At 41.6% G+C, this 25580-nt stretch overlaps 2 protein-coding genes and 1 long non-coding RNA gene across 6 annotated transcripts in view; 2 read left to right on the forward strand and 1 right to left on the reverse strand.

The window, feature by feature from the left end:
• The first annotated feature begins 294 nt into the window (after window positions 1-294).
• LOC110307168 (small ribosomal subunit protein eS19-like) lies at window positions 295-4747 on the forward strand. Its single transcript, XM_021179438.2, has 4 exons — window positions 295-307; window positions 677-720; window positions 1869-1924; window positions 4375-4747. Exons 1-4 carry the CDS (start codon window positions 295-297, stop codon window positions 4745-4747), a joined length of 486 nt encoding a protein of 161 aa, XP_021035097.1.
• Window positions 4748-6510: 1763 nt separating this feature from the next.
• Window positions 6511-10623, reverse strand: LOC147005798 (uncharacterized). The gene is made up of 3 exons (XR_015044841.1): window positions 10248-10623; window positions 7362-7503; window positions 6511-6883 (listed from the first exon to the last, which is right to left on the reverse strand). It is a non-coding gene; the product is annotated as an uncharacterized LOC147005798 (long non-coding RNA).
• A 145-nt stretch (window positions 10624-10768) lies between these two features.
• Window positions 10769-25580, forward strand: part of Tasp1 (taspase 1) — a 247334-nt gene continuing 232522 nt past the window's right edge. For 3 of the 4 annotated variants that reach the window (XR_003835952.2, XM_021149133.2, XM_029474095.2), the window contains exon 1: window positions 10821-11071. The gene's annotated coding sequence lies outside the window, so the exon portion shown is untranslated. The other variant, XM_021149142.2, reaches the window with a different exon arrangement.

A 25580-nucleotide genomic window follows, 5' to 3' on the forward strand; every position in this document is an offset into this window, starting at 1 on the left:
CTTCCTTTGCTCCAATTTTTGGTGGATTAACCCCCTGCTAACTTTTCAGCAGTTTTCCTGAGGGTGAAGAAAACAGAAGCTAAAGATTGAACTGTGAATGAAAGGGGAGGTGGGAGGAACACCTTTGTATAATTGTTATTCTAATGAGTTACACCTTGGAATCAACGGAGCCGGGCGCTCTCCTAACAGAAAAGAAGACAGATCTGTCTCCCACAAGCTTATGGTTAAAATTTTGTTTGTACAGCTGGGTAGTCTGAAAAGAAACAGGGCTGAAAACCTTAGGTGAGCCGGCAGATGACAGGCAATGGTAGGTAACACCAGGTTCCCATGAGAGACAGTGGGCTAAAAAGGGCTGCTCTCTGACCTCTGGTTTCCATTAGCGACAGTAAGCTACAAAGGGCTGCCCTCTGACCTCTGCATCCAGCTTTCTTGGAGTCCTAGGTGTGGTCTCCCATCTCTAGGGGCTGAAAGCCAATTCAGTTGCCTACATGTGCTCAGTGAGCCTGTGGCTGGAATGGTGGCCCACAGGAATTGGGGGTAGAGCTAGGGAATCAGGTTGGATGGGTGAAGTTATTTGCATTCCGTTCCTAAAGCATACTTTAGTTCTATAGTAACAGTTGTGGGAAAAATAGTTTACGCCCTTTTTCTTTCACGTTTCCCACCTCTTCCTTTTTAGCTAAGCAATGTCTAACTAAAATTCTTATCTATGAGGTGGTACGGGTACGGGCTCATTATTGTTTAGTTTCAGATCCCTGTACAAGGGTCTGAGGTGCATATTTTATTTATCAAAGCGGACCTGGCCTCCGGGTTCTGCTAGCATTCCTCAGTCCCTACCTGGCACATCCTGTCTTCAACCCTAAACTGTGCAGCCCAGAAGCTGCCCCTCCCCAAGAGCTCTTCCCTATATAATCCAGACATTTTGGTTTCCTAGCACTCCTCTCTCTTCTCTATCTTTGTGCTGGCCCTTTCTTTCTCCCCCCTCACTCTCATCTCTTTTCCCTTGGTGTCTCCCTGGCCTTAATCGTTAGGGCCAGTGAAATTGCCCCAGAGCACCGGGCAGTGGTAGCGCACGCATTTACTCCCAGCACTTGGGGAAGCAGAGGCAGGCAGATTTCTGAGTTCGAGGCCATCCTGGTCTAAAAAGTGAGTTCCAGGACAGCCAGGGCTATACAGAGAAACCCTGTCTCGATCGAAAAAAAACAAAACAAAACAACAACAACAAAAAAGAAATTGCCCCAGAGCACCTTTCTGATAGGCCTGCATTTAATATAATTTAATATGGCTTACATTGGCTCATTTCACTGGCAGAGAAATAATTTATCAATTATATTATACTAGAACGTAGACGAAGAAGAAGATGAAGAAGAAGAAGAAGAAGAAGAAGAAGAAGAAGAAGAAGAAGAAGAAGAAGAAGGGGAGGGGAGGAGAGGGGAGGGGAGAAGGGGGAGGAGGAGGAGGGGGAGGAGACCAGGTCCTAGGATAAATATCTACAAACAAAAAACCAAAACCACCACCACCACCACAACAAAACAGTAAGGGTAGATTGGAAAAATAGCTACAACTAAGAGTTCTAAAACTAAGAGTTCTGTGTTTCTGTTTTTTTCCTTTCCCTAATAATGAGAATGCAGGAGGGAGGGCACAAACTACTTAAACTGAGCCCATATTGGCGACAGGCAACAGCAATGGGATTTCACAGGACCTGAGGAACGTCGTCCACAGAGATAGGTACTTGTTCTGTCTGTTGGGGCTAGCAGGACGCAAGGTTTTTCTAGAGTGCTGTGGTTGTAGTGATGAGGTAACAGCACCGAGTCAAGGTTTTAGCTTTGGAAGTATGTCTTCTGTTTGCTTCTTTGGCTTTGTGTTGTCAGGGTATGAAGAAGCTTCACCAAGCTCCACAAACCAGGGCTTTATGTACGCTAGCTAGGTAAGTACTCTCTTACTGAGCTACCTCTGCTGTAGCTGTCAACTGCTTTCCCTTATCCCATCTCGTCCATCATCTTGCCTTTGGAATTCAGTTAATCGCATGGATACTGTTGGATTACAGGATTCCACTAGGCTCCTCCCAGGGAGCTAGCAAAGGCTTACATCCTCACCTGCCACCCCACTGGGTGCTTCAGGAGTGGGCTGCATATAATAGGTCTACCCTGCCACTCTAGCGTGCTCTCTTTGTGCCATCTCTCTATCCCCCTTTCTGTCCTTCTCTGTCCCCACTTTTCTGCCCTCATGCCTCTGCTCCCATCTGTCTGCCTATTCACTCATCTCCTTTACCCCTTCTCCAGGTCTTCACTCTCCTCCCATCACCCAGATACCCCCCCCCCAGGGCATATATTTCTCCGGAGGACACCTTGGCATGTTCCCGCCAGGTACCCCCTTGACGTATTATGTTCCATAACAGATACCAAAAAACCTTTTTGGTATCTACTTCTACAGAAAAGCAGATTCAGTCCTTTATAGCAACAATCATATTGACCAGCATCTAAAAATGTCCACCACATGCACATTGTGTAAACTATATTAGACTTTGACGGTCACTTAGTTTGGGTCCTTTCTCAGAATGAAGAGCCTGTAGGAGCAGGGAATATTTGCCACAAGTTACTGTAGGAGGCAAATGTGGGAACTTTAAAAAATAGTCCTGGGGAAAAGGAGTGGCCCATGTAAAAGATAGTTCTGTAAGAGGCCGGATGTGATACTCTGAGGACGTGGTGAGGTTACAGGAAACTAGCCTAAAGGACAGACAGAAACTAGCCTAAAGGACAGACAGACAGCATTTATGTCTTGGTGCAAAGATTGCTTTGGGGAAAATGTTTAGTACTTCCAAGTACCTTCGGCCTGTGCTTGGTCCCAGTGTGTACAGCACATTGGGGATGTTGCTAAACCAGGAAACAGAGATGCAGGAGAGCTGTTGATGCATGTTAGAAAGGCCTGGTGAGCCTTGGGGCAGAGGCAGCCAAGGGGAGACCTGGGCAACCAATGCTTCAGTTAACGAAGTGTGAACAGCAGAATAAACTCAGATAAAGTACAGGTTCACTGCTGTCCCGAACATTCTAGCACATTGCCCTCAATGCTTTCTTCAAAACTTTCCATAATCAAAAGCTTTTTAAAATTAGATAAATTCCGGGCGTGTTGGCGCACGCCTTTAATCCCAGCACTCGGGAGGCAGAGGCAGGCGGATTTCTGAGTTCGAGGCCAGCCTGGTCTACAAAGTGAGTGCCAGGACAGCCAGGGCTACACAGAGAAACCCTGTCTCGAAAAACCAAAAAAAAAAAAATTAGATAAATATGAAAATCGCCTCATTTCAATGTCATCCCCATACTCAAAAAGAAACATTAAAATACAAAGTATTTCCTCCCGAATTGTATCAGAACTCTTCCCTGTATTATAATAGATGAACAAAATTTTATTAGTTTTAAACTAATAAGTAATAAGGGCTAACATTTCCAAACAAATGATAAGCTTGAAATGTGTTGAAAGTATACTGAATGCACAGAAATAACTGGGCATGTAATACTGTACTTATAACTGAACTACTTGAAAGCTGAGGCAGGAGGATTTCTGGGAGTTCAAGGTCAGCCTGGGCAACACAGTAAATTCCATGCCAACCTGGACTAAAGAGTAAATCCTGCCTTCAAAACAAAACAAAGCCAAAACAGACAGACAGACAGACAGACAGACAGACAGACAGACAGAACAACAAAACTAAATAAATAAACTAAAGGAATTCATAGGAATACCAGCGCATCATAGACAGATATACTGTGTGGTCCTCTAATTTTTGGCAACATTACATTTAAAGTATACAGATAATGAACCTTTGTGTCCACATCCCTCCTCTAGGAAGTAATTTACTTTATCCTTTTTTGTTTGTTTGTTGCAAGACAAGGTTTCTCTATGTTGCCCTGGCTGTTCTGGAACTCACTCTGTAGACCAGACTGGCCTTGAACTCAGAAATCTGCCTGCCGCTGCCTCCCAAGTGCTGGGATTAAAGGTGTGCACCACCACTGCTCGGCTACTTTATTCTATCTAATTAAGCAGTTTAAGTGGGATTGTGAGTTCAAGGATCATGTTCTCTTATGAGCAACCATCTAAGTTAATCTGCACAGAATAGGTCCTTGGAGTGTGAATCTTGACTATGGAGACACAAGTACTGGAAACATGAAATTGACCCATCCTGTTACTGTGTCCTGAAAAGGTTGTCTAGTCATGTTTGCTACAGAACCAGAGCTTGTGTGTTTCAAATCTAATCTGACAGTTCATTGATTTTGTAAACTATCTCCATGATGAAAGGACACAGATCCATGCTGCTGCCTTTGGCAGCCTGAGTTCTTTCCAGTGACTTCCACTTAGGTTAAGTTGGGATTCTTGAATTTACCACAGTAGAGTGTTTCAAGATGGGCCAGTCCCCGAATGGGTGGACACAGTCAAGCTGGCCAAACATAACGAGCTTGCCCCATATGATGAGAACTGGTTCTACACACGAGCTGCTTCCACAGCACGGCACCTGTACCTCCGAGGTGGTGCTGGGGTTGGTTCCATGACCAAGATCTATGGAGGACGGCCGAGAAATGGTGTCAGACCCAGCCACTTCAGCAGAGGCTCTAAGAGTGTGACCCGCCGGGTCCTTCAAGCCCTGGAGGGGTTGAAAATGGTGGAAAAGGTCCAAGATGGGGGCCACAAGCTAACACCTCAGGGACAGAGAGATCTGGACAGGATTTCTGGACAGGTGGCAGCTGCCAACAAGAAGCATTAGAACAAAGGATGCTGGGTTAATAAATTGCCTCATTCATATAAAAAAAAAGATTTATCTATTTGTCTTTATTTATCTTTTGCATGCATGCCTGCATGAGGTTCTATGCACCACATACACACAAATGCCCTTGACCACAAGGAGATGTCAAGAGCCCCTAGATTAGGACTTATAAGTAGTTGTGAGCAGCCTGGGTGCTGGGTTCAAGAGCAGCAAGACTTTGAACTGCTGAGCGTCTCCAGCCTGCAGTTGGGAGTTTGTTAGGGGGAAAAGATTATCATGAATGTAAACAGAAAAGGGGGGGTGCTCAGGGAAAAGGCATGTCCAAGAGTGTAGGTTCCCCAAGGGACCGTCCTGCTTAAGTGACTTAGCAGAAGCTGTGGATATGATTTTGGTGGCTATCAAAGTATATTTCTATGAATCCATGTTTCCAATTTTTACTTTTATCTTTTACTTTTTAATTTTTTTCACACAATATATCTTTCCCCTCCTCCAATCCAACTACTCCTAGATTCTCTCTGCCTTCCTACCCACCCATTTCTCTCTCTCTCTCTCTCTCTCTCTCTCTCAATACAACAAAACTGAAAGACAAAACAAAACAAAAATTGAGCACATACACAGACAAAAAACCCTCACCGAGTCCGTTTTGTGTTGGTCAATACCCCTGGGCATGGCTGCTGGTCTGCAGTGTGGTTGATATACCCTGTGTCACTCCACTGGAGAAAACTGGTTTTCCTTGTTGCAGCAGGAATAAATTGCAAATACGCTTCTTGATTAGGTTTGGGACTTTGTGTCCACTTTACCTTCTATGTGCTAGAACTTTGGTTTGAACCTGTGCGGGTCTTGTGTGTGCTGCCACAGTCTCTGACTCGTTTTCAATAAATGACAGACTATAGAGTGTCTCTGGACATGCTTTGTCTAAGACTACAATCTAAAAAAAATAAAACCGTGGGTCAAGAGGGTTTTGGCAAGACAAGAGGCTAAGATGTGTCTCTTTCTATAAATGGCATTTCTTATGAGATTCCCCAAAACAGCCAGGAAAGGAGAGAGGCCATATGCTTTTTGTCCTTTTTGATGCATTACAAATTTAATATCCAATTTTGGAGCATCTCTACAAAATCCCCTCAAATACTTCGAATTACTCTGGAGTTCTTGGCTCAGTTGGTGAAGTGAGTTCATCCAGACTCCGGGATAAGATGTTCCCCTTCTCATCTTCCCTTAATTTCCTCACCTTTATATACTCTCTTTACCTGTTTTTTTTGTTGTTGTTTAAATTTTTTCCCTGTGTGTCGTGGTACACTCCTTTAATCCTAGCACTCAGGAGGCAGGCAGATTTCTATTAGTTTCACAGTGTATGTGTGTGTGTGTATGTATGTATGTGTGTGTGTGTATGTATGTATGTGTGTGTGTGTATGTGTGTGTGTGTGTATGTATGTGTGTGTGTATGTGTGTGTGTGTGTGTATGTGTGTGTGCGTGTGTCCAGTGCCCTCTTGTCTTTGTGGGCACCCGCATACAAACTGCACACACAACAGTGCATATGCACAGAAACCAAAATTTAAAAAAGAAATTTGATTTTAATTACAAAACGAAAAAAACAAAACAAAACTTGTCCTCATAGGTGATGTGATCAATAACCAAAATAAAATTAAACAAGGCGGCTAGTTGAGGCTGTGTGCTACTGACAGAGCTAGAGTAGGGTGGAGAGCCGAGAGCGATACAAAGGGGGTTTTTGTACCTGCAATTTAAACTTACCTATTTGGGGGAAAGCTGCTACTAAGCTCACACTGGTTTCAGATCAAGAAATCTCATTTTATGAGTGAAGTGGGTGGGGCACTGTTCATGGATTATAGTAAAAAGTGACATTTTGAGAATGCAGAGAAAGATGCTAAGATAAACCACAAACTGTTGCTCAGGCAACACATGTAGATTGCCAGGTGGATGAGGAATGGCGACAGAGCTGGCCAGGGACACAGCATACAGATGGACAGACTGACAGCAGGGTGAAGCAGAGATGGCAGCTAGACCACTTTTAATTCCACCAGTCTTGGTCAGATTTCCAAGGATAATGTATTGTCATCAGGACTTGAAACTGAGTCAACTAATTTCCCGTTGCTTTGTCTTGCTGGCGGCGTGAAAGCCTATGGGAAGAAGGAAAGGGTTTATTGGGAGGCTGGCGGGTAGTTTATGTAATTGAAGGAAAAAGCAAAGAAAGGGACCTGGAAAGGCAAGGGCTGGGGTAGCAGCAGGGAATCTGTGAGCTGACCTAAATCTCAGCAGCTTCTTTTATCTTGCATTATCCTGAGCAAAGATTTCAATTCTGAAAGAAGCAGCACTGGATTACCGTGAGTCACGCACGCATCCATCTCTTGGCTAGATAAATTCAGATTATCCTTGATCCCTACTCATAGTCCTGTTTAACCTGGATGCCCGTGGTTACGCAGTGAGTGAGTGAAAGGGCAATGGAGTTCCCACAGAGTGTCACCAGGGGATATGGTGCCATTTTTGCAGGGACACTGCTCTCAGACATTAAGGAGACTAAAACAGATTCAGAAAAAGACACGCTCTGAAGGAAATACAATTTTAGATATCTTTTTTTATTTTTTGAGGCAGTCTTACCGTGTAATCTTGATTGACCCCCATCTCAGAGATCAGTTTGGCTCTGCCTCCCTGGGATTAAAAGCACAGCCTGCCTCAAAGACAATTTTATTGGCATTGGAAGAGAAAACACCAGGGTAGGCCAGCTGAGATCTCTTGGAGGCTGACAGGAGAGAGAGAGGAGAGGGAAGAATGAAATCATGCTTTCTTAGAAGGCAAGGTTCCTATCTCCTTGAATGTACATAAACCGGGTATCTATTCCATCACCGGGTGCTTTTTACACAAACTAAATAACTGTAAAACAACAACAACAACAAAAAAAAAACCCAAAAAACAAAAAAAAACCCAAACCCTCTTTAACATTTACCACATTTATTAAGGCAGCATCGTGGCTCATGTAATCCTAACACTTGGGAAGGTGAGGGAGGAGAACTCTTGGAAAGGTCCTGAGCTGCACTGTGAGACTTTGTCTCAAAAACAAAAAACAATTAGCATTTATTTATTTATTTATTTATTTATTTATTTATTTATTTATTTATTCCTGGGCTCACTCCCATCTCAACAATTAGCATTTGTAGATTACTCACCATGGGGCTGATACATTTCTTTCTCTTTCTTTCTTCTTTCTTTCTTTCTTTCTTTCTTTCTTTCTTTCTTTCTTTCTTTCTTTCTTTCTTTCTTTCTTCCTTCCTTTCTTCCTTCCTTTCTTTCTTTCTTTCTCTTTCTTTTTTTCTTTCTTTCTTTCTTTCTTTCTTTCTTTCTTTCTTTCTTTCTTTCTTTCTTTCTTTCTTTCTCTCTCTCTCTCTCTTTCTTTTGAGACAGGGTTTCTCTGTGCAGCCCTGGCTGTCCTGGAACTCACTCTGTAGACCAGGCTGGCCTCGAACTCGGAAATCCACCTGTCTCTGCCTCCCATGAGCTGGGATTAAAGGCGTGCGCCACCATCGCCCGGCACACACAACAATTTTTAATTCTCATTTTACAAATGTGGAAATTAAATAATAGGAAGATAAAGCAAATTGTTCAATGTTTTAGTTAAGTGGTAGAACACAGATATATAAACACTGATTCTTCTGTTTCTAGAATCCTTGCTGTTAACTTCTACTTTATTGCTACCATTCACTAACTTAACCATTAAGATTTTTTTTTTTTTTTTCTTCTGGGCTGGAGTGATGGCTCAGTAATTAAGAGCACTGGCTGCGCTCTTCCAGAGGTCCTGAGTTCAATTCCCAGCAACCACGTAGTGGCTCATAACCATCTGTAATGGGATCCGATGCCTTCTTCTAGTATGTCTGAAGACAGCAACAGTGTACTCATATACATTAAATGAAAAAATAAAATCTGAAAAAAAAAGTTCTAAATAAAGAATTTTTTTCCTTACTGGTCTCTACATTCCCTTTCAAATCTTATGTGCTGCTTACACAGATAAATTTCACAACTGTCTCTTAATTTTTACCCATAAAAGAAAATTAATGAGAAGACATCCTGGACAATACAAGATTAATTATGTGTTTGGGATTACCAGCAGTTGAATTTTTTTTCAATTCACATATTTTAATCTAGGAATGACAGGATAAAAATCACTAAACTCCTCAGCCTCAAATTGCCTTCTTGCACCTAGTTCTTGGTCGTCTAAAAGCCCCGTTATTGGTTGTTCCGGCTTCTGGGGCGTCGGGCTTATCACCCTTCCTGCTCCACTGCTAAGATTAAACCAAGAAATTCTACAATCCAGTAATGCTTTAGGTTCATGACATTTACCCAAAGGGCTTCTTAAAAGACCCTCAAGCCTTTAGGGAGGCAGAGAGATAAGCGGATCTGAGTTTGAGGCCAGCCTGGTCTACAAAGTGAGTTCCAGGACCACTAGGGCTGTACAGCGAAACCCTGTCTCGGAAACAACAAAACAAAACAAAACAAAACAAAACAACAAACATTGATTTAGGTGGATTCTAAGAATTTGCTTTTTTTTTTTTTAAGATTTATTTATTTATTACATGTAAGTACACTGTAGCTGTCTTCAGACACTCCAGAAGAGGGTGCTAGATCTCCTTACAGATGGTTGTGAGCCACCATGTGGTTGCTGGGATTTGAACTCTGGACCTTCGGAAGAGCAGTCGGGTGCTCTTACCCATTGAGCCATCTCACCAGCCCAGAATTTGCATTTTTAAGTAAGAGTTTAGGTAATTTTAAACTGCTGGTCTGAGACCTCACATAGGAAAAAATACATGCTGAAACATCTCTCATCTAAAAAATCCAAAACCTCAGCTGCTCCCACACTGTGCACAAAACTATTTAAAAATGTGTTACAAAATTACCTTTAGTCTCTGTGTATAAGGTCTGCATGAAATACAGCTGAGTATTTTTGCAACTGGAGTCTCATCCAGTGCTTTGGTTTAGGACCAGGGACAAGGGACTGAGGGACATATTTTATTTACATACCAAAGCAGACCTGACCTCCAGGTTCACTCAGCATCCCTCAGTCCCTTCTTGGGGAACCCTGCCCCAACCCTGAACTTCCCAGTCCAGAGGCCGAGCTGCCCTTCCCCCAGAGGCTCTTCCCTCTATAATCAAGATATTTCGGTCTCCCTTGTTCTCCTTCTCTTCTCCCACCTCCAATGCTCCCCTGGCCTCAATCCTTGGGGCCAGTGAACTCCCCCGAAAGCAACTTCCCAATATTCTGCCTTTAATATAATCTTAACTGGTTTGAATTGGCTCATTTCACCGGTGGAGAAATAACCTATCACCCAGGACGTTTTATTATGTATAAGCAAGTATTTAAAAACTTGAAGAAAAAAAAATTCCCAAATACATCTCAAGTATCTCAGACGACTGATACTTAACCTGCACTCTTCTATTCCTTCTAATATCTGCTCCCCACAAACAGGCTGTCAAACGATTCTTGATACTACTTACAAGGATTGCTACTGGCTCTTGGTCTTTGGACAGTTAAAGGCTAACTACATTTTCTGACTCCCACTTATACAAAACCCAGGTTGAATCCTGCTTTTCCATAGGAGTCAAGGCTACATGGATGAGGGAAGGGTTCTTCTGCAACGCCCTCATCAATGATGGCTACTATTTTCACAACGTACAACCGGCTCCTCAGTCAACTTCGTGGGTAACAGGTAGACACATCCTCAAAGCTAATTACCGAGCACAATGAAAGCAAGGTGGGCAACGGCGATTGTATAGCTATGACAACAAACAAACCCCCAATAGGCCAATAAATACATATTTAAAAAAAATCCTCAGATATCAGAGGCCAGAGATAACCACGGAGTGTCTCAGCTCAAACGCTTAAAGAGAGAGACGCTCCAGCCTAAGCAATTAGGACTCAGCCTCGCGGGGCGTCTGCTTCCGGCCACGTGTGCACGTCGACCAATGGAAAGGCTTTACGCTACTCCCGCTTCCTCACCCTGGCAACGGGCGAGCGACTACTTCCTGTGTGTGAGTGCTCTGCGCTGACGCGGGTGAGTGTCCCTCGTTCTGACGCTGTCCGCGTCGCCGCTGCCTAGCCTCGGTCTCCGCATGGTCCGGCAGGCCCGGGTGGCGTCCTCACGCCACCGCTCGGGACCGCTCGCACGGCGCCACCTGTCCGGCCCGGCGCAGGGCCCCACGGATTCCCCGGCCCCGAGTTGTGGTCACGCGTGGGGCCCGCCAGTTGCCTTGGCTGCGGAGTTCTCGGAGCTCTTCGCGCGCTGTGCAGTCCCAGGCTACAGGGAACTCACGTGTCCCAGGTCCACAGCGGGCCCGGGATGTGTCATAGACAGATGTCGCGGTGGGGTCAGAGCTTCCTTGAGTGTATTAGAGGCCGGGTTAGCGTCCCGAGGGACATGAAGCATCCAGTCAGTGCAGAGTGGGCTAGGACTGAGTCAGTGAAGAAGCTGGAGAGGCGGGCGAGTAGCTGTAACTGGAGGTGTTTTGAAGTAGAAGGCATAGGGATTCCTCCGAGTTCAACTTAATGATACCGAGGACAGGAAGGGAAGGTTTATTGGGGGCCATTGGACCAAGACCTTTCTTTGAATAACAAGCGAAGGGAGTTTATCTTACGCACTCAGGCGTTTGCTTATTAGAAGCAGAGCAGTGGTTATTAGAGAATGTTTGGGAATTGCAGAAAAAGAAATTAACATAGTTGCCGCCCACTAAGGATTTTGTGCTTTATAATTTCTTAGGTGCTTGTAGATGTCACCTACAAGTGTATGTGTATAATATGGTTAAAACTAGAAATTGCAGTTTTGTATATGTTGCATTTATTGCACGGATAGATTGGTTTTGCCTTTTTTTTGGGGGGGGAGTTATTTTAGTTTATGTGTGTGACTGCTTGCATCATAATGTCTGTACACCGCGAGCATGGGCATATCCGTGCAGGCCAGTAGAGGGCATGTGGGGGAATCAAGGATGGATGTAAGCCAGCGTGTGGTGCTAGGAACTTACTCAGGTTCTCTGCAAGAGAAGGAAGTGCTCTTTTTTGCCGAGCTGTCTTTCCAACCCTGGTTATGTTTTTTTTTTTTTTTTTTCTTTCTTATTGAGGTGTAATCAACACAGTACCAAAATCCTCTTAAATTGTAAGCTTCTCTCTCCCCCTCTCTCATTTTTAAGTATTCAAAAGTTGTATATATATCGTTGCTGTCTAGTTCCAGACCATTTTTTTATCACCTTCTCCAGATATCTTGTGCCCAATACAGTTACTTATCCTCCTCCAGCTTTCCCCCAACTTCTGATCCAATGGATTAGTATGTATCTTTCTGTTTTGTACGGTTTAAGTAAATGGAACTATGTAACAGGTGTCCTTTTGTGTCTAGCTTCTTTCAGTTAGCATAAAGTTTTCAAGATTTGTCCATAGCTATGTAATAATGCCTCATTCCTTTGTGTTTATGTATTTTCCCGGTTGATTCTGGGGATGGACCCGCACACATGCTGGGTGAGCATCCTACCACTGTTGGATGTACCTCACCCGTTCCTTTTTATGGATATGCAGTTGTATTGTTTGGTCCTTCGGGTTATTTTGGAATAATTCTGTACACATCATATTTGTAACTTTTTGTGTGGATATTTGATTTTAGTTTCATATTTTATCTTTTTGATTTTTTGGTTATGTATATAGAAGTGGATGGAAATTCTGGGTGGTATGTTTGGAGAACTCAACAGACACTTTCCAGAATGATCACAGCACATTGAATCCTGCAGATTAGAAAGGTCTTCACCTCCAAACACCTGTTTTGATTATATGCGTCTTATATTTGATTATATGCGTACTAGGGAAATAGTGTCTCACTATTGTTTTGATTTTTATGGTAAATAATCTTAAGCATCTATCTTTGTATTTATAAATCATTACATAGTTTTGGAGAAATATTTAAGTTGTTTGACTAGATATTTTAAAATTTATTTTATGTGGATGCATGTTTTGCCTGCAGTTATGTCTGTGTACTACATTCTTGCCTGTTATCAACAGAGGCCAGAAGATGGCATCAGGTCTCCTGGGATAGGACTTAAGATGGTTGTGATCTGCCATGTGGGCGCTGGGAATCAAGAGCAGCCAGTTAGTGCTCTTAATCACTAAGCCATCTTTCCAGCCCTAGGTGGCTTTTATTTTATTTTTATTTTCTTTGAGATGGGTCTTACTGTGGCCTGGAAATTCACTGTGTAGACCAATCTTGTGTCAAACATCTGACTTAAGAAACCATTTGTGAGGCTGGGTGTAGTGTGGCACCTGCCTTAAATCTCAGAACACAGAAGGCAGAAGAAAGGGGAATCTCTGAATAATTTCCAGGGTAGCCAGAGCTACATAATACAGGGATGTTTTTTCTCTCAAATAGACCTTGTCTCCAAAAACTAAACGAGCAAGCAAGCAAGAAACAAAACTACCACCACCAAAAAAAAATAAAAATAAAAATAAAAATAAAAAAGGCCTAGTGAGATGGCTCAGCGGTTAAGAGCACTGACTGCTCTTCCGAAGGTCCTGAGTTCAAATCCCAGCAACCACATGGTGGCTCACAACTACCTGTAATGAGATCTGATGCCTTCTACTGGTGTGTCAGAAGACAACTTTAGTGTACTTATTTATAATAATAAATAAATCTTTAAAAAAAATAAAAATAAGCCGGGCGGTGGTGGCGCACTCCTTTAATCCCAGGACTTGGGAGACAGAGGCAGGAGGATTTCTGAGTTCGAGGCCAACCTGGTCTACAAAGTGAGTTCCAGGACAGCCAGGGCTACACAGAGAAACCTTGTCTCGAAAAACAAACAAACGAAAAAAACCAAAAAACAACAAAATAAAACAAAAAATGCTGAATCTAGAGTCAGAAATATTTGTCTATTGCCGGTTACTCTAAGTTTTATAGGTCTGACTGATAGTTTGAAGTACTGGATTCAGTGTAGCTGCAGGGAGGGATAGGGCTTTACTCTGCCTTCTCTAATTCACACCACCCTTGCTGACTGCCCAACCTCACCCACCATCTACACCCCATAACACACACACACACACACACACACACACACACTGGCCTGGATATGTTTATCTTTTGTTTTTGTTTTTCAAGATAGGGTCTCTCCGTGTAGTCTTGCCAGTCCTGGAACTCCCTCACAGAGATCTGTCTGCGTCTGCCTCCTGTGTCCTGGGATTAAACGAGTGTGCCCCCCACCCCCACCCTTCCCCCTTTGGCATTCATCTTGAAAATCAACTGACCATGAATAATGTTACTGTATAACCCATTCCTTTCTGTTAAATTCTTAAGTTGCACATGTGTTTAAAATCCTGTATTATTCTATATTTGTTTGTTTGTTTGTTTTTTCGAGACAGGGTTTCTCTGTATAGCCCTGGCTGTCCTGGAACTCACTTTGTAGACCAGGCTGGCCTCGAACTCAGAAATCCGCCTGCCTCTGCCCCCCAAGTGCTGGGATCAAAGGTGTGCGCCACCACGCCCAGCTGTATTATTCTATATTAAGCATAGCATAAAAGACGTAAAGCTAACCAGGAGTGCTAGCACATGCTGGTATTCCTAGAACTTGGGAAGTGGAAGGAAGATGATCAGGAGTTTGAGGTCAGCCTGGGCTCAATGAGACCCTATCTCACAAAATGAGGCAAAACAAAACAAATCATAACCAACAGCCCAAACCAACCAAAGGCAGACTAAGCTTTTTCTGTATTTAAAATTTAGGTGGAGTAGAATTACAGATTAGCCGGGCGTGGTGGCGCACGCCTTTAATCCCAGCACTCGGGAGGCAGAGACAGGCGGATTTCTGAGTTCGAGGCCAGCCTGGTCTACAAAGTGAGTTCCAGGACAGCCAGGGCTACACAGAGAAACCCTGTCTCGAAAAAAAAAAAAAAAAAAAAAGAATTACAGATTAAAGATGAATATACATTTGTTCTGGAACTCTTAATGAAGCATGAAGCTGTCAAAGTCATGATACCAAACCCACAAAATACTGTGTTTGTTTTTTAATATGGGATAGTTTCTCACTTCATATCCATGAGTGGGCTGAAACCCACTCTGGATACCAGGCTGGCGTTGAGTTTGCAGTGACCATCCTTAGTGCCTCCCTTAAGGGCTGGGTAAAAGTCCTGTGCCACCAGGGCCCCAGAACAGCATGGTCCGTCCGTATTACCAATTGCAGTAGCATAAGGGCTGGATCTCTCCTGCAAAGGAATATTTTGTTATGAGATAGATGATTGCTTGACAGTCTTCCTCCTACACTGCTTTGGAAAGATTGAACAGGACATGTGATACTTTTCTAAATTGTTTATTTAAAAAACAAGTATCATGACGTGAGAGGAAAAAATACATATAGACACATAGAAATTTGAGAGACCCAAGGTCAAGATTTAGATGCTAAGTTAGTACCTAGAAAATCTCTGAAGTAAAAAAGAAAGGAGGTTTTGAGGTTCCCTTTTGGTCTTGATGATTGGTGAATTAGCATTCATCTTGGTCTCAGAAATGGTCAAATAAAAAGTCTCTTCAATGGACAGTACTGAGTAAAACAAGTTCAAACATGAAGGGTATTAGAGAAAACAGGATTTTGAAGTTCTCCTTAAAGGCGTATCTTTGATACTGTTAACTTGTGTTTGTATAGACTGCAGTTTATATGTTCAGTATCTGCAAAAATGCTGTTTACAGTATTGTACATTGTCAGGTTTTTCCTGCCTACATATGGATTCCTTTTTAAAACAATTTCATTCAGCTTAAGGTACCAGTATGGTGTTATAAACTTTTTTTTTATTCCTTTTTGAATATTCTTTAATATTGTTGTATTTTCTTTTGTATATTGTCTGTTTCTGATTTGTGTTGCTCAGTATTGTCCTTCATGGGTTTTATTGTGGCAGTCTCTTGTGAAAGGTTGCTCTCTGATAGCTTGTGTTTATGGAGAAAAGTGCATATGCTGTGCAATATTTATGCTAAGAGGTATTTGGGCTAAACATGGGTAGAAGAAACCTATAGGATTTTGGTGCAGTTTGAGATGACTTTAAGGTGTGTTAGAAGATTATGTAGTATGGAAAAAAAGATGTGTGAAGCTGGGCAGTGGTGGCGCACTCCTTTAATCCCAGCACTCGGGAGGCAGAGGCAGGCAGATTTCTGAGTTCGAGGCCAGCCTGGTCTACAAAGTGAGTGCCAGAACAGCCAGGGCTACACAGAGAAACCCTGTCTCAAAAAACAAAACAAAACAAAACAAACAAACAAACAAAAAAAACAAAAAAACAAAAAAGGTTGTGTGAAGACCTAGGCTTTAGTGGGAAAATGAGCTCATTTTTAGAAGTAACATCAAGACTGCACTCAAAGGGAAAAATCTGTGGCTCACTCTAGCTATAATTTTATTTCAAGTCAGAACATAAAAAAGCTAAAAGATTTGCTGAGAGGATTGTTTTGAAAGATGGGCAGGAAGAACAGTTCTGGTGATGTTAAAATAGGTCTAGAGGCCTCATGAAGAAGCATTGTGGGTTGGCATGCTTGCATGAAGAGCAGGAAGTCAGAGTGTAAGGAGATTAAGAAGTACAGTTTACAGGAAGCCAGAACTTGTATCTTAGACAACTTTGTTCAGATAGAATTATGTATGTGGATGATAGTTTTCTGGGTATATAATTGGAACTAGAATTTGGTGTATAATCCGATAATTTTTCATTATTGTTGTTTTGTTTTTGAGAGTCACTCTATTTAGCCAAGGCTAGCATCTGATTCTTAATTCTTCCCTAGATTCTCAAGTGCTAGGATTATAGACATGTGCTACCATGTCCAGCTTGGGGAATATGATAGCACTCCTCATCCTTTTAAATAAAACAAGCAAACTTAAAACCATTGTGTGTGTTTGTGCCATGGCACATGTCGGGTAAGAGTCCACTTTTGGGACTCTTTTCTCATAGGTTCCAAGTTTGGCTCTCAGGTCGCTAGGCTTACATGGCAAATGCTTTTTCTATTGGCTGAGCCATCTTGCTTAGGATACCCATTCCACGAGGATGTGAGTGTTAGGCACTCATGCTGCACCACTCAGCTGTCTTTTCAGCATCTGTGTAATCATTAATTCATTTTAGAAGATTTTGTAGAGAGTGAGCAAGTTGCTACTGTTGAGAAATAATAATCATAATGAATTTTAATATCATTACTGGTAGAAAGTTGTGAAATGTTCATATTTAAATACATTATTCAGAAATGAAGGCAATATGAAAATGAGCTGTAGAATTCTTTAAAGATTAAGGCATTTAAAATAGTTTGTAATTTTGTGGGGCTGGAATTCAAATCCTGAGCCTTAGATATGTAAGCTTAGAGCTTTACCAGCCCAGCGTGCTTAGTTCTTAGTGCATAGAACTTTAATACCTGCACATGCTTGTTCATTTTCTTTTTCTTTTTTTTAAAATTTTTAATATTTTTATTACATATTTTCCTCAGTTACATTTCCAATGCTATCCCAAAAGTCCCCCATAGCGCCCCCCACTTCCCTACCCACCCATTCCCATTCTTTTGGCCCTGGCATTCCCCTATATTGGGGCATATAAAGTTTGCAAGTCCAATGGGCCTCTCTTTCCAATGATGGCCGACTAGGCCATCTTTCGATACATATGCAGCTAGAGACAAGAGCTCCGGGGTTCTGGTTAGTACATCATGTTGTTCCAACAATAGGGTTGCAGATCCCTTTAGCTCCTTGGGTACTTTCTCTAGCTTCTCCATTGGGAGCCCTGTGATACATCCAATAGCTGACTGTGAACATCCACTCCTGTGTTTGCTAGGCCCCGGCATCGTCTCACAAGAGACAGCTATATTTGGGTCCTTTCAGCAAAATCTTGCTAGTGTATGCAATGGTGTCCGCGTTTAGAAGCTGCTTATGGGAAGGATCCCTGGATACGGCAGTCTCTAAATGGTCCATCCTTTCATCACAGATACGAACTTTGTCTCTGTAACTCCTTCCCTGGGTGTTTTGTTCCCAATTCTAAGAAGGGGCACAGTGTCCACACTTTGGTCTTCATTCTTCTTGAGTTTCATGCGTTTATCAAATTGTATCTTATATCTTGGGTATCCTAAGTTTTGGGCTAATATCCACTTATCAGTGAATACATATTGTGTGAGTTCTTTTGTGATTGTGTTACTTCACTCAAGATGATGCCCTCCAGGCCCATCCATTTGGCTAGGAATTTCATAAATTCATTCTTTTTAATAGCTGAGTAGTACTCCATTGTGTAAATGTACCATAATTTCTGTATCCATTCCTCTGTTGAGGGACATCTGGGTTCTTTCCAGCTTCTGGCTATTATAAATAGGGCTGCTATGAACATAGTGGAGCATGTGTCCTTTTTACCGGTTGGGACATCTTCTGGATATATGCCCAGGAGAGGTATTGCTGGATCCTCCGGTAGTACTATGTCCAATTTTCTGAGGAACTGCCAGACTGATTTCCAGAGTGGTTGTACAAGCTTGCAATCCCACCAACAATGGAGGAGTGTTCCTCTTTCTCCACATCCTCGCCAGCATCTGCTGTCACCTGAATTTTTGATCTTAGCCATTCTGACTGGTGTGAGGTGGAATCTCAGGGTTGTTTTGATTTGCATTTCCCTGATGATTAAGGATGTTGAACATTTTTTCAGGTGTTTCTCTGCCATTCGGTATTCCTCAGGTGAGAATTCTTTGTTCAGTTCTGAGCCCCATTTTTTAATGGGGTTATTTGATGTTCTGGAGTCCACCTGCTTGAGTTCTTTATATATATTGGATATTAGTCCTATATCTGATTTAGGATAGGTGAAGATCCTTTCCCAATCTGTTGGTGGTTTTTTTGTCTTATTGATGGTGTCTTTAGCCTTGCAGAAGCTTTGTAGTTTCATGAGGTCCCACTTGTCAATTCTCGATCTTACAGCACAAGCCATTACTGTTCTATTCAGGAATTTTTCCCCTGTGCCCATATCTTCAAGGCTTTTCCCCACTTTCTCCTCTATAAGTTTCAGTGTCTCTGGTTTTATGTGAAGTTCCTTGATCCACTTAGACTTGACCTTAGTACAAGGAGATAGGAATGGATCGATTCGCATTCTTCTACATGTTAACAACCAGTTGTGCCAGCACCATTTGTTGAAAATGCTGTCTTTCTTCCACTGGATGTTTTTAGCTCCCTTGTCGAAGATCAAGTGACCGTAGGTGTGTGGGTTCATTTCTGGGTCTTCAATTCTATTCCATTGGTCTATTTGTCTGTCACTATACCAGTACCATGCAGTTTTTATCACAATTGCTCTGTAGTAGAGCTTTAGGTCCGGCATGGTGATTCCACCAGAGGTTCTTTTATCCTTGAGAAGAGTTTTTGCTATCCTAGGTTTTTTGTTATTCCAGATGAATTTGCAGATTGCACTTTCTAATTCGTTGAAGAATTCATTTGGAATTTTGATGGGGATTGCATTGAATCTGTAGATTGCTTTTGGCAAGATAGCCATTTTTACAATGTTGATCCTGCCAATCCATGAGCATGGGAGATCTTTCCATCTTCTGAGATCTTCTATAATTTCTTTCTTCAGAGACTTGAAGTTTTTATTATACAGATCTTTCACTTCCTTAGTTAGAGTCACGCCAAGATATTTTATAGTATTTGTGACTATTGAGAAGGGTGTTGTTTCCCTAATTTCTTTCTCAGCCTGTTTATTCTTTGTGTAGAGAAAGGCCATTGATTTGTTTGAGTTAATTTTATATCCAGCTACTTCACCGAAGCTGTTTATCAGGCTTAGGAGTTCTCTGGTGGAATTTTTAGGGTCACTTATATATACTATCATATCATCTGCAAAAAGTGATATTTTGACTTCATCTTTTCCAATTTGTATCCCTTTGATCTCCTTTTGTTGTCGAATTGCTCTGGCTAGGACTTCAAGTACAATGTTGAATAGGTATGGAGAAAGTGGACAGCCTTATCTAGTCCCTGATTTTAGAGGGATTGCTTCAAGCTTCTCACCATTTACTTTGATGCTAGCTACTGGTTTGCTGTAGATTGCTTTTATCATGTTTAGGTATGGGCCTTGAATTCCTGATCTTTCCAAGACTTTTATCATGAATGGGTGTTGGATCTTGTCAAATGCTTTTTCCGCATCTAACGAGATGACCATGTGGTTTTTGTCTTTGAGTTTGTTTATATACTGGATTACGTTGATGGGTTTCCGTATATTGAACCATCCCTGCATCCCTGGGATGAAACCTACTTGGTCAGGATGGATGATTGTTTTGATGTGTTCTTGGATTCGGTTAGCAAGAACTTTATTGAGGATTTTTGCATCAATATTCATAAGGGATATTGGTCTGAAGTTTTCTATCTTTGTTGGGTCTTTTTGTGGTTTAGGTATCAGAGTAATTGTGGCTTCATAGAATGAGTTGGGTAGAGTACCTTCTGTTTCTATTTTGTGGAATAGTTTGTGAAGAACTGGGATTAGATCTTCTTTGAAGGTCTGATAGAACTCTGCACTAAACCCATCTGGTCCTGGGCTTTTTTTAGTTGGGAGACTATTAATGACTGCTTCTATTTCTTTGGGGGATATAAGGCTGTTTAGATCATTAACCTGATCTTGATTCAACTTTGGTACCTGGTATCTGTCTAGGAACTTCTCCATTTCATCCAGGTTCTCCAGTTTTGTTGAGTATAGCCTTTGGTAGAAGGATCTGATGGTGTTTTGGATGTCTTCAGGATCTGTTGTTATGTCTCCTTTTTCATTTCTGATTTTGTTAATTAGGATGCTTTCCCTGTGCCCTCTAGTGAGTCTGGCTAAGGGTTTATCTATCTTGTTGATTTTCTCAAAGAACCAGCTCCTTGATTGGTTGATTCTTTGAATAGTTCTTGTTTCCACTTGGTTGATTTCGCCCCTGAGTTTGATTATTTCCTGCCGTCTACTCCTCTTGGGTGAATTTGCTTCCTTTTGTTCTAGTGCTTTTAGGTATGTTGTCAAGCTGCTAATGTGTGCTCTCTCTAGTTTCCTTTTGGAGGCACTCAGAGCTATGAGTTTTCCTCTTAGAAATGCTTTCATTGCATCCCATAAGTTTGGGTATGTTGTGGCTTCATTTTCATTGAACTCTAAAATGTCCTTAATTTCTTTCTTTATTCCTTCCTTGACCAAGGTATCATTGAGAAGAGTGTTGTTCAGTTTCCACGTGAAGGTTGGCTTTCTATTATTTATTTTGTTATTGAAGATCAGCCTTAGTCCATGGTGATCTGATAGGATGCATGGGACAATTTCAATATTTTTGTATCTGTTGAGGCCTGTTTTGTGACCAATTATGTGGTCAGTTTTGGAGAAGGTACCATGAGGTGCTGAAAAGAAGGTATATCCTTTTGTTTTAGGATAGAATGTTCTGTAGATATCTGCCAGATTCATTTGATTCATAATTTCTGTTAGTTTCACTGTGTCCCTGTTTAGTTTCTGTTTCCATGATCTGTCCATTGGTGAAAGTGGTGTGTTGAAGTCTCCCACTATTATTGTATGAGGTGCAATGTGTGCTTTGAGATTTACTAAAGTTTCTTTAATGAATGTGGCTGCCTTTGTATTTGGAGCATAGATATTCAGGATTGATAGTTCCTCTTGGAGGATTTTACCTTTGATGAGTATGAAGTGTCCCTCCCTGTCTTTTTTAATGACTTTGGGTTGGAAGTCAATCTTATCAGATATTAGAATGGCTACTCCAGCTTGTTTCTTCATACCATTTGCTTGGAAAATTGTTTTCCAGCCTTTCATTCTGAGGTAGTGTCTATCTTTTTCTCTGAGATGAGTTTCCTGTAAGCAGCAAAATGTTGGGTCTTGTTTGTGTAGCCAGTTTGTTAGTCTATGTCTTTTTATCGGGGAGTTGAGTCCATTGATATTAAGAGATATTAAGGAAAAGTAATTGTTGTTTCCTGTTATTTTTGTTGTTAAAGTTGGCATTCTGTTCTTGTGGCAGTCTTCTTTTAGGTTTGTTGAGGGATTACCTTCTTGTTGTTTCTAGGGCGTGGTTCCTGTCCTTGTATTGTTTTTTTTTTCTGTTATTTATTATCCTTTGAAGGGCTGGATTCGTGGAGAGATAATGTGTGAATTTGGTTTTGTTGTGGAATACTTTGGTTTCTCCATCTATGTTAATTGAGAGTTTGGCTGGGTATAGTAGCCTGGGCTGGAGTTTGTGTTCTTTTAGTGTCTGTATAACATCTGTCCAGGATCTTCTGGCTTTTATAGTCTCTGGTGAGAAATCTGGTGTAATTCTGATAGGCTTGCCTTTATATGTTACTTGGCCTTTTTCTCTTACTGCTTTTAGTATTCTGTCTTTATTTAGAGCATTTGTTGTTCTGATTATTATGTGTCGGGAGGTATTTCTTTTCTGGTCCAGTCTATTTGGAGTTCTGTAGGCTTCTTGTATGTTCATGGGCATCTCTTTCTTTAGATTTGGGAAGTTTTCTTCTATAATTTTGTTGAAGATGTTTGCTGGTCCTTTGAGTTGAAAATCTTCATTCTCATCCACTCCTATTATCCGTAGGTTTGGTCTTCTCATTGCGTCCTGTATTTCTTGGATGTTTTGAGTTAGGATCTTTTTGCATTTTCCATTTTCCTTGATTGTTGTGCCGATGTTCTCTATGGAATCTTCTGCACCTGAGATTCTCTCTTCCATCTCTTGTATTCTGTTGCTGATGCTCGTATCTATGGTTCCAGATTTCTTTCCTAGGGTTTCTATCTCCACTGTTGCCTCATTTTGGGTTTTCTTTATTGTGTCTACTTCCCTTTTTAGGTCTAGTATGGTTTTGTTCAATTCCATCATCTGTTTGGATGTGTTTTCCTGTTTTTCTGTAAGGACTTCTACCCGTTTGATTATGTTATCCTGTTTTTCTTTAAGGATTTGTAACTCTTTAGCAGTTTTCTCCTGCAATTCTTTAAGGGATTTTTGTGCTTCCTCTTTACTGTCTTCTACCTGTTTACCAGTGTTCCTTTGTATTTCTTTAAGTGTGTTATTAAAGTCCTTCTTGAAGTCCTCTACCATCATCATGAGATATGCTTTTAGATCCGTGTCTAGCTTTTCCGGTGTGTTGGGGTGCCCTGGACTGGGCGAAGTGGGAGTGCTGGGTTCTGATGATGGTGAGGGGTCTTGGTTTCTGTTAGTAAGATTATTACGTTTACCTTTTGCCATCTGGTAATCTCTGGGGTTAGTTGTTGTCGTTGTCACTGTTTAAAGATTGGAGCAGAAGCTGTGTTCCACTCACCAGCAGTCTCAAAATCCTGTGGCGGGAGTCGTGGGTAGCTGGCGGGTGTCAGCCGACCCTGTGCTCTAGCTACCCCGGTGCTGGTCCGGCCGGAAGAGGCCTGTGATCCTACTCAGGCTGGTTTTCTGCTTCCCTAACTAATGCAGTCTCAGGTCCCGCGCGCAATTGGATTGGAGCAGAAGCTGTGTTCCACTCACCAGAAGTCTTAAGATCCTGTGGCGGGTGTTGTTGGTAGCTGGCTAGTGTCAGCCGACCCTGCGCCCTAGCTACCCCGGCGCTTTTCTGACCGGAGAGGCTTGCGGCCCTACTGAGGCCGGATTTCTGCCTCCCCAACCAAAGCAGTCTCAGGTCCCACGTGATTGCACTGGAGCAGAAGCTGTGTTCCACTCACCAGCAGTCTCAAATTCCCTGTGGCAGGGGTCCTGGGTAGCTGGCGGGTGTCAGCCGACCCTGCGCTCTAGCTATGCTGGTGCTGGTCCGGCCAGAAGAGTGCATGCTTGTTCATTGAGAACATTTCATTTTGGGTGTTGCTTTAGGATTCAGCTGAAGCAATAGACATTTTCCTTGAGTTAATGTTTGGTGTAAGTGTGCTACAACAGTTTCAAATAATGATTAGTAATATCAGTGACAAGTAAGATAAACATATTGCAGGAATATTTAGTGTTAATCTAATGTCATGTCCCCACCCCGTCTGATAGGCAGAAATCAAATACTGGGATAGCTTTTTCTTTTCTTTTTCACTAGCCTGTATTTTATATGTCCCTCTAAATTCAAGATTTAGAAAAGGTGAAATAGAAATAGCTCCTTTAGGAGTCTTTGGCCATGCTTTTCCTGTATTCTTTTCTGAGGTAAGATTACTTAGAAATCAATGTAAATCCAGAACATGGCATTTCCTTCATTGCAGTGTAGCCAGTCTCTTCTAAGCAACTCCTGTCATAAAAAAGCTTATGGTTAATGGGCATAGGCAGGAAATAGGTGTGACACTGGAAGGAAGCAAGAGGATTCTGGGAAATAGTGAGAGAATAAAAGACACAGGAGAGATGTAGAGATTCTATTGAGATGCTGAGGAAACACGAAGGAGGAAATGGGCTGGGAGAGGTAACTAAGGGGTAGACAGAATAGTTTGAATGGGTTAAATAAGTAACAAACTAGTCAGGGAATGAGCCAAAGCTTGTGACCATGCATTAGTCTCAGCGTTGTTATTCTTGGAAACTAAGTGGCCAGACGGAAAAATGGATTTTTTTTTTTTTTTTTTTTTTTTTTACATTATAGCAAGTTTTAAGTGGAATCTCTTATATTGGATGGTGGACTTAGCTCACTAGTTCTTAGGGCTCTCTAAAAGAAGAGACCTGATAGAATATATATATATATATATATATATATATACACACACACATATATATATATTTATACACACATATATATGTATATATTAAAGGGGATTTATTAGATTTATTAGTGTGGATTATAGGCTGTGGTTCCACTAGTCAAACAATGGCTGTCTCTTAAAGGAAAGGCCAAAAATCTGGTAGTTCTTTAGTCTAGGAGGTGAATGTCTCAGCTGGAATCCTGAAGTAGTTTTTGTTGTTGTTGTTGTTGTTTTTTTTTTTTTTTTCCGAGACAGGGTTTCTCTGTATAGCCCTGACTGTCCTGGAACTCACTCTGTAGACCAGGCTGGCCTGGAAATCAGAAATCTGCCTGCCTCTGCCTCCTAAATGCTGGGATTAAAGGCGTGCCACCACGCCTGGCCTGAAGTAGGTTGGAATATGAATGAAGGAATGCCTTAGCAGAAGAGATGAGCTCACCAAGCAGGGAAAAAGGGAAGGCTTCCTTCCATGTCCTTTAATGTGGGCTACTACCAGAAGGAGGGGCTCAGACTTGGGGTAGGTCTTCCCACATTACAATTGAGACAACCGTTCTGCTTGGGCTTTAGTTGATTGTAGATGTAGAGTTGACAGCCAAGATTGGCCACGTATGTATGTATGCATGTATGCATATATGTGTGAATGTGGTGTATGATGCATTTAAATGTTTTAAATTCAAAATGTTCGTGAATAGTTACTAACTTCTGTCCTTAAATTCAAAATGGTGAACAGTTACTAACTTCTGTCCTTGTCTATTGATCATTTAAATATTCTTTGGGTAAAATTAGTGTATTGGTTTTATCTATCTAGATGCATACTTTGCATATATAATTACTTCTTCCTTCCAGATAATACAGCAAGTGTTTCTTTACATACATTTCCCCCCCTTTTTTGAGAGTATCTCATATAGGTCAAGCTGTTCTAGAACTCACTGTATAGACAAGGATGGCCTCAAGCTTCTGAGGTGACAACTTACATGCTTTAAAATAAATTTTTAGTCAGATGTTTGAGATTTCCATGTCTAAATATCAAGAACTTCTTCATTCCTTCTAGTGGCCGCTTTTAATTGTATTGAATTAGTTTATTTATAGGCCATGTTCTATCTGTTGATCTTGAATTTATGACCCTTCTATTTCAGCCTTATGTGTTCTAGAATTATAGATACATGCCACTAAGCCTGACCCCCTTCCATTTCAATTTAATATGAACTGAATATTTTTGC

The sequence above is a fragment of the Mus caroli genome, unplaced genomic scaffold, assembly GCF_978045245.1.
Source record: "Mus caroli unplaced genomic scaffold, Mus_caroli_1 scaffold_2, whole genome shotgun sequence".
Lineage (NCBI taxonomy): Eukaryota > Metazoa > Chordata > Mammalia > Rodentia > Muridae > Mus > Mus caroli.

What these genes read in the sequence shown, in the direction of transcription:
- LOC110307168 (XM_021179438.2), top strand. An exon ending in TTATCTATGAGGTGGTACGG is followed by an intron (nt 721 to 1,868) that starts GTACGGGCTCAT and finishes TTGTGTTGTCAG; the next exon opens with GGTATGAAGAAGCTTCACCA. An exon ending in GCTTTATGTACGCTAGCTAG is followed by an intron (nt 1,925 to 4,374) that starts GTAAGTACTCTC and finishes AATTTACCACAG; the next exon opens with TAGAGTGTTTCAAGATGGGC.